At 40.1% G+C, this 12,304-nt stretch overlaps 1 protein-coding gene across 1 annotated transcript in view; it reads left to right on the forward strand.

Moving 5' to 3' along the window:
• The window catches only part of TRIO (trio Rho guanine nucleotide exchange factor), a 252,964-nt gene that overhangs the window by 178,914 nt on the left and 61,746 nt on the right, over positions 1 to 12,304 (forward strand). The window contains 1 exon segment of the mRNA XM_065831948.2: positions 5,068 to 5,311. Coding sequence (XP_065688020.1) covers positions 5,068 to 5,311 — 244 coding nt within the window.

A 12,304-nucleotide genomic window follows, 5' to 3' on the forward strand; every position in this document is an offset into this window, starting at 1 on the left:
TTTGGAAGAATTTCAGGGGAAATAAAAAGGATTCACGTAGATGTAGTTGATCATGCTCTAGAGGAAGAGAAAGAAGTGGACTAGGTAACTTCAGATTCCTTTCCAGCTTGTTTATGATATCAAGGGGTGTATTTTCTTATTGCAAGACATGCTTAAATACATCCATAGCACTGACCCAGCATGAAGTGCTAGAAGGTGTAATGGGGTCCAGAGGGACATTTTTTTGAGAGGGAGATTTCTAGTCTGTCGAAGTATCTCAGTTTTCTGAATGAGTGGTCTTATTGTACCCTTCTCAGTAAATATTTCACCCTTCACCTTTCACAACATTCCTTCTATTCACCTTCTGTAGCTGTGTAGCCAGTATTTTAGGTGTCTAACATATAAAAGAGATGACACTTGGCCCATTCGTTCCACCTTTCAACAGTTCCTAGCCTCAGATCTGATTTTAACATTGTCTTTTGAACTTGATCTGATAGGTAGGAAATGAAACAGGGAGGCTGAGGGAAACAACATAAGGTCTGGTAGGTCTTTTCATGCTTGTATTAAGTGAGCTGGTAGAAATGTGGAATAACCGAAACTACTATTTTGGCAGCTGAGAAGTTGAGAGGCTTTTAGAAGAAGAGCTGTCACAGGGTGTCATCCGAAATAGTGGGAATCATGCTAACTACTCTGGGTGGTCAGTGGAGCAGTATTTAATTTTTAACAAATTGTCTTTTGTGCCCAGCTGGTAACACTTTGTACTGCTGTTTATGTGAAATTTTATTTCATTCTCATGCTTCTTTCAACTTGTGTGCAGTACTTTGGAAAACAGAAAAAAGGACTAAGGCAGCAGGAGACAACCAAGTATTTAGTTCTGCCAGCTGAGACTGCAGAAGACAAAAGGCTTCCATGAGTAGAAAAAATGCTAGTAAAAAAAACAGACATGGCTCTGAGTATAAGCCTCTTCTCAGAGTCAGAAATCGAGTCTGGGCAGCTACCTGGTCAAAGCAAAATACTCTTTATTTGAGAGAGAACTTTTGTGTGTCTCCTATTTCCTTCCTCCCACAGTGCACTTGTTTCCATTTTAAAAGGGGATTAAAGATTTTCATGCTTGAAATAACTGAGAAATCTTATTAGCTGTTCTCTTTCCTTTTGTTTCTTAATGTAAAATTATCATGGGGCAGTAAATTTAATTTGCAGTCCTGAGAGGAGGTGCTATGGCCTGATATAAAGGCCGTTGTATGTGGCAAGACTCTGGTCAGTGGTGATCTGCCCAGGTACTGGTGGCAGATGAGCTCTTCGTGTGGTGTCTGACTTGAGCAAACCTACGTTAAAAGTGTATTCAGCTAGTGAGTATGTGTTACGGCTTTGTTTTTTTTTCTCTCTACAAGCAGCAGTGATTAAAAGGCCCCAGAGACATGAACATAGATGGTTAACATTAATTTCAGCAACAGCAAGACACAATGTCCCATGATAAGCTGTTTAATTAAACCTTGCGCCTTTTTTAATCTGCAGTTCTATTTCTGTCTGGCTTTTGTTTCTCATCTCGTCTCTGTCTCTCCAGTTTCCATATTTCAGACATAGCCTCATTTATTTTTATCATGCATGATTAATTCAGTTTACATAAAGGGTTTCTTGAGAACGATGGATAAAGCATATAAAGCCCTTGTTCAGCCTAAATTTGGATTTAGATGGTTTGTAACTCTCTACTCTTCAGTGCAAGTCAGTCTCCTGGTTTTGCTGTGCCTCTTGCTCTTCCCTCCAGCCAGCCTGGAGAGCCTTGCCAAAGCTGTCCAACAACAGCTGTTGAGCAATGCGCTTAGTCACAGACACTCCTTGCTGTCCAACTGCATTTAATCAGTGCAAAAGATGAAACTGCTTTCAGAAAGTATGTAATGGAGAGAAAACGAGCAATGAAATCCAGAGGAAAGCAGCATTTCCTAACCATAACTGTTGTGGGAAGAAAGAAAGGTTACTATCCTAAAAGAGGGGAAAATTGGTCAATGCTTTTTTGGTCAGTTCTCCGTGATGATGTAGATGGGTGCTAGGTAGAGAACATCATTGGTTTTCACAGAATCACAGAATGTTAGGGATTGGAGGGGACCTCAAAAGATCATCTAGTCCAATCCCCCTGCCGGAGCAGGAACACCTAAATGAGGCTACACAGGAAGGTGTCCAGGTGGGTTTTGAATGTCTCCAGAATAGGAGACTCCACAACCTCCCTGGGCGGCCTGTTCCAGTGTTCTGTCACTCTCACTGAGAAGATGTTTCTTCTCATATTTAAGTGGAACCTTCTGTGTTCCAGTTTGTAGCCACTGCCCCTTGTCCTATCATTGGTTGTCACTGAGAAGAGCCTGGCTCCATCCTCGTGACACTCACCCTTTACATACTTTATAAACATTAATGAGATCACCGCTCAGTTTCCTCTTCTCCAAGCTAAAGAGATCCAGCTCCCTCAGCCTTTCCTCATAAGGGAGGTGCTCCACCCCCTTAATCACCTTTGTTGCCCTGCACTGGACTCTCTCCAGCAGTTCCCTGGCCTTGAACTGAGGGGCCCAGAACTGGACACAATATTCCAGATGTGGTCTCACCAGGGCAGAGTAGAGGGGCAGGAGGACCTCTCTCAATCTAAATTAGTGGAGAAGTCCTGCACTAAGTTGCACCTAACACCATTAGTGCATGTTTGAGGGTGGTGTACAAGTAACAGTTGTGTGTGGGAAGTGTCTTACACACTGCACTGAAGTGTGAATGAATATTGAGTTTCACTGGAATACTAATCAGCTAGGTTATCTGATCCCCACACAGTCTGAAAGACTGGGATTTTTTTTGTGCTGTAATAGTTTCTGACATTGCCACTGACAGCCTTTGTTTGCTTTTTCCTTTAGTTTAATATCATATAAAATACTTAGTGAACACAAGATCTGAGATTTTTTTTTTTTTAATTAGGGGAAGAAAAGAAATAACATCTCTGTTGAAGCCAAAAAGATTTAGCCATTGCACCAGTCACAAAGTATTAATATATTTTAATCTCTATTTGCAGGAAGTGAGGGGTCAGGAAAGCAAGCAGAGCACCAAAACTATGCTCCTGTAGGTATTTAGAAAAAAATACAAAGACTAGATGCAGTTTCTGGAAAGTGTCAACTTTTTACTGCCTTGGTGCTTGCACTGATTGGGATATGGACTCTCCTGAGAAAAATTTGGTCTGTATTGGACACCTTATGAAGTCATACTTCATCAGCTTTTTTGTTAGTTCCCATCAGGCATACAGATGGTTTCAATTGTTTCTGAGTTTGTCTGAAGAAGGCTGTAACATAAATCAATACCAGAAAACAAGGGAAAGCTCTTTACTTTTTCCCCTTTGGCACAGTTTTGCATGGACTAAAAACTAATATAATATGGAGAGTGTAAGGGAACAGGAAACTTTTTAATGAGGGAGGAGGTGGCATGTTTTGAAGCGGTACACCCCCTGTGTAATTTGGGTATTGGGATTGTCTGGAGAGATGTAGTAGAAGCAATGTGATTAATTTTTAGCCTGGATCTAACTGGTTGCAACCTGATTTATCTTCCATAAACACTAGATGTATGAGGGTTTCCCGCCCTTCTTGGCTCCTGCAGTCCCCCAAGAAAACTTTTTCTTATCTGTATGCACACACACGCAGGGGTAACCAGTGAGATTAGCAGGCAGATGCCATGAGAAAGCTCTGGAGTTACTGCAGACCATCTGTTTGGAGTTACGTCCTGTCATTTGTTGCAGGCTTGAGGAAGAGAAGGTTGGAATTAGCCTTTGAATTTTACTGGGGTTTTGCTGGTTTTGTCATTTGCTCAAAAAGTCTTGCTTGATAACAAATAGCATTACCCTAGAAAAGTTTCTGTCTGGTGCTTCAGTTCCAGGCTTGTAATGAAAACTAATAAATAAGTAACAATGCAGTCTCTTATCTCCTTTTCCGAAAGCTCATGGGATATTGCTGGCAGCCACGGAGCCTCAATTTAAGAGTCAAAAATAATGAGGCAGGAACCGTGCAGTATGTTGGTGTAGTACATGCTTTTGTATTTGCTGCAGTTGGAACTCTCACAGGTTATTTGTCCTCCTTTGACAGCATAGAGCACTGTAGGATTGCCTTGCTGGGCTGAAGGGGTTTACTGACATGGTCCAATATTACTGAATTCACAGGAGTTTAATATCACCTGAGATTTGATACAAGCGTTGCTCTGAAGCAGTCTGAACTATAGAAATACTCACATACAAAAAGCTGAAGTTACCTGGAACGCCATCGCCACATGGAAGGAGAAGGAATTCCCGGGCTGTTTTCTGAAGCTGGATGGGTGCTCTGACACTGAGCAACCTTGGGAACTTTGCAAAGTTCTGATGATAATTTTCATTTCACATCAAAGTAGATGAAACAATCAAAGAGAGGAAACTGAAGCTTAGGCAAAGTAATTCTAATGAAGTGTTTCAAAGAGGGGGAGGAAAACCGTGAGCTTTCATGCTTTTAATTCAATTGTATGTGTTTTTATTTGGAGAATCGGCAGAAATGTGAAAGTTATAAGCCCTTATGGATAGTCTGGCAAATAGTTAAACATTTGGGAATCTTATGTGAAGAACTTTATGCTGATTTTTATAATTATATATGGTGTGTCCTGGATGAGAAGGCAGTAAGCTCATTCAGAAAAGGTCCCTTTTTCTGCCTTGAATTTGCAAAATAACATAGCTCATGAGTGAATGTATCTAGTAAAACCTGGCTTTTTGTTGCCAGTTAGCACCCATAAAATAGACTCTGAAGTGACTGCTGCTTCAGCTTTCAGGGTAAGGAGCAGTCTAGCAAGAAAAACCGCTTAAATCCTCCACCCAGCGCTGTCACAACCATTGTGCTTTGAACATCGGCAGAGACAAACAGAGTTAGAAATCTGTTCTAAAGCGCCAGAACTGCCTGATTTTGAAATGATCTCTTCTTGATGCGGAAAGTCCCAGAAGCTTGCTATCTCATCCAAAATACGAATCCTGCCAGGAATCCTAAATAGGTAACAGTGCGTAACGGATGGTTTGATAACGAGCGTTCATCTGGCTTCTTCTTGTTTTTCCCCTCACAGTTGTCTGGTGGGTGCGAGCTGACGGTGGTAATCCACGACTTCACCGCCTGCAACAGTAATGAGCTGACAATCCGCCGTGGGCAGACAGTGGAGGTCCTGGAGAGACCCCATGACAAACCTGACTGGTGTCTGGTGCGAACTACAGACCGGTCCCCAGCTGCAGAAGGCCTGGTCCCCTGCGGGTCCCTCTGCATCGCTCACTCTCGCAGCAGCATGGAGATGGAGGGGATTTTTAACCACAAAGGTAAGAAATGATGGAAACAAAGTCTTGCCGTCAGCAGCGCGAGATTTGGCTAGTGGGGAGTACTGTGCAAACGGACACTTTGGTGTTCTTGTGCTTGTTTAGTTTCTAGTTTTTAATTAGATAAAACACAGTGCCTTTAGCAACCTGTGGCCACACTGTTTATTCCAAAATAAGCAGTCAGCAATTCTCTGTGTTCAGTGAAAATCTGGCTGAAGACAGGAAAGAGGTTTACACAAATTATGTGTTGGTAAACAGTTATATATTGTGTTGGATCATGCTGTGATGACAGGGAAATCTTTACCTGTTGTGTGCGGGAAGGTGGGGGAGAGGAGAAAATCTCCAACGTGTAGCATCAATGGCTTCTGAGAAATCCTGCATTAAGAAGTCATGGCAACGTCAGGCTCAGCATTGGAAAAGGTAAACATACACATCCATATGCCCTGGCACACAGGAATTGGCCATTTGGCCTTCTGAATTTTACTTAACTGAGAGTTTAACTAGCATAGCAGTGGCAGATTCATCCTTTTTTTCCAGAGCAGCTCTGAAATCTTACTTTGTTCATTCAGATGCATGACAGAATGTGCCCCTGAAGGGTGCAACAAAAATCCTATAATTTCTCCAAAGTTTTTAAGGTTTTAGTGTGCTCAGTAAAATTCCCAGGCTCACAGCAAAGTTATTAGAGAAGATGCTTTCATGCTTCATTTGCAACTATTTGAATTTGCAACCTGTGAGCAGAAAGCCATGTGGATCAAAAAAAAAAAAAAAAAAATTAAAAAAAGTTCATTAGAAGATTTTTCATCACATGCTGGTAGAAAAGACGCATTTCAAAAAGTTCGTTATTGCAAGTAACAGGATAAGCAGGAAAGTGGTGTTGGGGAAGACTTCTTTTCCAAACCACAAAATTCTGGTTTGGGAAAGTTTTTCATAAATATGATCACAAATTTTTCAGTTCTTCAGTCCATCTCAGCTAGCACATTACAATTTTTCCCAGTATTTTCAGGCACTGTATAAATATACTTGGCTAAAAGCAGGGAGAGTTTGTGTTTCTTACATTAGGAGTCGGCACAGCAGGAACTTCCTGAATGCAGGGTGATGAGGGTGGGGGAGTGTCTGAGGAATCAAACCTTATAGTTTTAATACTTTTTTTGTTATTTTGTGACCTATAACCATTTGGGTAGAGCAAGTTCGGAGTTGTTTTGATGACAAAATTGGAAAATATAGTTAGGTATCACTGAAACATTTCTTACTTTGACTAGGGGGTGAAATAATGGAAATGTTATACAGGATGTTTTGTGTTTTTTTACCAACACTCACAGAACTGATAAATCCAGTTTCTTTTCAGGCTAGGGGGACTTTACCTTTGAATGCATAGAATTTTTTTAGGAGAGACAGACTATACTGGACAACATATGTTATATGAAGAACATTGAGCCTGTCAGAGTCCAAAGGGAAAGATAGAGCTGTTTTTGTCTTTGAGAGGTTGCTTTTATTCACCAAACCAGTCGACATAAACTGTATTGCTTTTTTTTCCTGTAATAGTTGTTTGGGGTAAATGGAGCAGAGCATTATAAACTTAATTTCTGTTTGACCTGTTGCTTTGAAATAAAGAGGATTAATTAATTATATTAATCATGGAGACTGAAAAGGCCATTGCTAGAACAAGCATGATTTGCAGGGTTGAATGCAACCTCAGAAATTACTTCTGTCCCTGCCTCTGGCACAGGCTTCCTGTGGGATGTTATGGCAAGCCATCCAAACCCCAGCTGATAAGAAGCAGCTGCCAATTGTTTATTCCCACATTACTGAGTGTCAGGCCTTAGGAGCTGGATGTTTGATTTGTAAAGTTTCCCGTGCGTGTGACTGTCCCTGAAGTCAGTGTGAACTGTCTTGAACATGCAAACTAGTATATAATGATAAGTAATCTGGGGAGGGGGAAAAAAAAAAACCAAAAAACAAAAAGCAACCACAAAACTGAACAACTTTAGACTGAGTACGTGAAAACAATTTGACTTCAGTCTCTACCTCAACTTTCTGTTGCTTGAAAGAGGTTGATAGTGTTCATTACACAGAGGGTTACAAAAATTAAGCAACATTAGTGGAATGCTTTGATTTTATTTTTCCCCCATAGTGAAAAGTACCTCAGTCGATCCCACAAAACAATTATTCCTTCTCTAGTGCTGCATTTGTTTGAAGATCTTTAAGTAAGGCATTTGGGGAACATGCTAATCAGAAGAATGGTAAAACAGTTAGGTGATCTTCTCAGAATTATTCATTGTGGTCATTGATTGAGGTATGAATCCTAAAAAAAAGAAATTATATATGTGTGTGTGTGTATATATATATATACACACACGTGTATGTGTGTGTGTGTGTATATATATATATAGAAAATTTAAGTCCGTGTACTTGGGTGGACAACTCTTAAATATTGTATTTCCTGGATTTCTAGTACTTGATTCTGCAACTTCAGTCTTTTAAATATGGATTGATTTATTTTTACCATCATTCAGTAAAACTTTAAGAGTTTTTTAATGATTCAACAAATTAGGATATGGCCCTCTGGAGTTTTTAGGTCTGAAAATACATGAAATATGTCAGACTCACAGCGTGAGCATCAGGTCTGAGTAATTCTGTACAGTTCATGGGCTAAGCCACATGCAGTAGGACATGAGTCTGGAGTTTGTGCATGCTGGGCATCGCAAGCTGTTGTGAGAGGCTCAGGGCAAGAGAGGTTTTATTTAATTCTGAAGGAAAAGGAGGTGATCACTGTCAGAAGTGGTGGTGGTAGCTGCTTGGATGTTGAGTGCCTAACCTGTACGAATGGCTTGTTGAAGTGAAGAGTTCTGCACTCCTTTCAGTATCTGTGGACTCTACAGTTTTGATCTTTTCAACAGTGTTTATCAGTATCGTTTGCCAACTAAACAAGTTGCAAAGCTGCAGCACATCAGAGGTGGAGTGAGCTTCACAGTTTTGAAATTGCAAACCTCTTCAAATTTACAGCTGATTCTCAAGTTGTTTAAAAGCACGTTTCATCACCGAGTACAGAAATGCTGGGTAGTGTTTAACGCCTTGAATAATCTGAAATTATTATCCAAAGTAGGGTAAAATGAAAGATTACTAAAGCAAAAAGTATGTTCAGTAAAGACTAGTTCTGGCAGCTGATCTTGGTCATTCCTTGTTGGTCCACATATTACCTGTCAGCCATGAAAGGTAATGTTGGTTTGAACTCACGTCAAAAGAAAATGACTCTCATCACTTGCCTACAAGTCTGCGTGTTACTTGTCCTCTGAGAACACATATTACTTGAAATATCTAATCAATATCAATGGGTAAAAAAAAAATACATTTGCTGTATCTTCAATTTTAAAATTTTGTATGATAGTAGTTAAGATAACAAACATTTTGTATGGGGAAGGCATTACATAGAAAAAAAAGACATTTACTATGTGGATAGTCATTTAGGGGGAGAGTTGCAGGTTCCAGACCTCTTGCTTGCTCTGCTGGATATCAAATCTGTTTTTGTAAGTTATTTGGGTTATTTAATCAATTTGTGCAGTTTAAAGATGAGTACATTTTTAAATGTCTAAATCCCTTTTATAATGGGGAAGACGACAAACAAGTGGGTAGTGAAGAGGTTGAGTAACAGTTGGTACACTCTACAAAAAATAAATTACTAGCTTTGAAAGAACATGTTTTTCACAAGTAATACATAAGGCAACAATTTTTTTTGCAATGATTCCCCACATGTTATTGGGTGTGGGGAGAAAAAGAATGTTCCTGGTTTTTTTATTTGGTGCTTCTCTGTTTTTTTAACAAGGGTTTATTTTCATTCTGTGATACATCCTTTTTATACGTGCAGTTCTTCTTCCTTTGCTTTCAGGGCATTTACACAGTCACAGAGCTTTGGGTAAAGGGCAGGGAACAGGATTCAGTGCAACAGAATTGAACTTGTGAGCTCAGAAATATTGGCAGCTATTTAAAATTGTTTATTAATATCTTCCCTGTTAAATCACAAGTGCACTGTCTCTTGCAATTTCATGAATACTTCTGAAGAATCCGTGATAGTCCATCATATCCCTTCTGTAGATGCTGCTGTTGGGAGAGTTACAAAAGCTGCAAGAAGCCTTGCTCATGAAGCTTACATTTACATGCCTTCTTTAAAGCTATGGGTGTTTTTGGAACCATGTCTAACTGGTAGTTCGTATTACTGGCTATTCAGTTCAAAACTTGGCTACAGAGATCTTTTGTTACCTGGAGGTACAATGTGTTCCTGTTTCATACGACTTTATAATCCAGGAGTCTGTATAGGTTTGGTCAGATCTGGAAGGTGTTGTCTTGGTAACATTGGGACATACCGCACACCACTGCAATACCAAATACTGGCTTTTGATTTTACTCTCAGGATACTGTCCTGACTGGTGCCATAAACAGAAAAATGTTATTTCAGAAGTGTCTTTCTCTTGAACTGTGGTCTCTCTCAGTGAAGTACCAGAATAAGGAGGCTTGAATGGCTGACACTGTCCAAGAGAGGCTGCAAAATTTGTTTAAAGACCTGTGTAGTAAGCCCTTTTCTACACCTGCAAGATCGAAAGGAGTGGTGTTGGGCAGGTGTCAGAGCTCTTGAATTGGTGTGGGGACCTCCTATTCAGGAATTAATACAAAAAATAATTGCATGAGTGATCTAGAGACATTTCCCCAGAAAAGAGAGGTAGTTGATGTCACGGAATGGAGTAAAACAAGTCATGATTTTTTTACATGAAGTAAGCTTGCTCTTGCACAACTGGAGAACTTATATGCAGAATATTAATATTAGATGAAAGGGGAAGGGAAGAAAGGTAAAACGTCTCATGACTGAGAGCTTTGAAAGTTATGATTGAGAAATTGAGTGTTTCCATGTTGAGTCCAAATACTGTTATGTAGGAAGAGGAAGCTCTGGATAGCAGCAGCAACAGAATTTGATTGAGTAAAATGGGAATCCAGTTTGAAAAATTGAAGACGGGTTGCCTGTTTGTAGTGGAAGAAAAGGATGACTTGGGCAGCAATTACTTGCTTACAAGCAGAGAGAGGCTGTAGAAGGGGAGGATTTGCTGTTCTGAGACTGCGAGCAAGGGAAGCATGGGCCATGTGTAAGTAAAAAGGATCCCCACCCGTGGCTCTGAGCCAAAGTGCTGCCTGTGGGACTGTCTGACAGCGTTTGCAGCTGCAGGAAATGAATTACAGCCCAGGTCAGCAGGGAAAGTCACTCCCAACAATGAGCGGGTCCAGTTCTTGCTTTGCCTTGTCGCCTTGGGACCATGTGGCAAACGGGGTGGGGGGGGACTGTAGTTTCCAGGACACCATCCAGAGAGGGATCTGCTGCAGAAAGCGATATCAAGGAATATGTTGTAGTTGTGTAAGGCAGTAAACATGAATCTAAAAATTCTGTTTATTGATGAATCAATTACTTCCTCATAAAATTTCCAAATAACAGGCTGCCCATCCAGATAACCAGCTGATAGAAAGCCTTATGAGGACCTCATGGGAGGCAAAGCCAGGCAGTCAGTTGGATTTCACACTGCTCTTGTCTAAATTAGCAAAAGATTGTGAAAGCCATGCAGGAGTGTCAGTTCAATTTATTTATCAGGCAGACTTGAGCTTGAACAGAGGTTCAACTTCACAATTATCAGTTGTTTTGAAAGCCTAATAAATCATAAATTTCCATGTAATCACAAATATTTTGCAAAAAACTTTACTAGCCTAATAGCAGCAAAATAATTTGAATTCAAGTTTTGTGTGTGTGGTTTTTCAAACATGTTCTTATGCTTTAGTCCAGGTAAATAAAATAGCTTCAGTATAAAGTAAAACAAGAATTCTCTATCCTGACTTTCCCACGGTGTGGTTTTAGTTGTGTTTGCAGTTTAAAACATGGTTTGAGCATAAGTAAACTTAAATAAAATGTCAGCAATTGACTGTGGTCCATTAGATCATAATCTTTGCCTCGGGCTTTATAGCCAAACTCTATCAGATGGTCAGAGTTAGTAGCCAAATTCTAATTCAGCCTTGAATAAACAGTAAAGTCTGTATGAATTGCTTCCTTGCCGTTGTGCAGTCCTAAACTAGATAAGGAGATTCAGTGAATCTCACAATTTGAATTTCTAGAAGAGTTCTCTCTAAATCAAGTTTGAGATCTCTCTAAATCAAGTTTATACATCCTCTGAAACATCTTCGGATTGATTTCTATGTAAACCTGCCTTTAACTCCTGCACTATTCTTTTATCATAACCCAGCCCAGGAAGACCTGTCATATATATCTGTGTTTCCCGTGCTGTCTCTCTTTGTGGGCATAAGTATGTGGCTAATTTGTCTCTGGAATTTTTGAGCATAGCTAACAAAAGCTTTTCGCCATGCTTGGGAGCTCAGTATTACAGCTGAGAAAAAGAAGAAATTTTATAACGCTGGCTTGAATGTACTTTTGGTCCAAGACAGCTGCCAAATATATCTCTCTCATATATTGTAGTTGGAAAGGAAATCAGTGTGTAAAAAGTATCTGCTTCAGAACAGATGTATTTGCACAGCTGATCTTTGGGGGGTAAAAGGTGGATATAAACCAGCAATTCTGATGGCTTTAGATTTCCCCAGAGAGCTGTTATTTTGCTTGCAATTAGCCTTTCTCTGACAGCAGTTTCTTTTTCTAACCAAGGTATTGAGACAGAACAGAGTGGAAACTAAAATCATATCCTGCATATGTTGTTCGTATGTTGCAATTGAAGAAAAACATCCTGGAGTGGTATTTATTTTCCTTAACTGTCCCTCTTCGGGTGCAACAAACGATGAAAAGGTTGCTTCAGTGTTGAGAATTACTTCTTGAAGTTGTCTTTGTTACCCATATTTTGCTTTGGCTTAAGTAAATCTTCAGAGCTAGCGCTCTGAAGAGCACCTGAGAGCAACCCAAAGGAATTTCTCTTCTATTTCAATCAGGGAGTAGCCTGGCAGGGTGGTGAGGGACAGGGAGGA

Source organism: Patagioenas fasciata, chromosome 2 (assembly GCF_037038585.1).
Source record: "Patagioenas fasciata isolate bPatFas1 chromosome 2, bPatFas1.hap1, whole genome shotgun sequence".
Classification (NCBI taxonomy): domain Eukaryota; kingdom Metazoa; phylum Chordata; class Aves; order Columbiformes; family Columbidae; genus Patagioenas; species Patagioenas fasciata.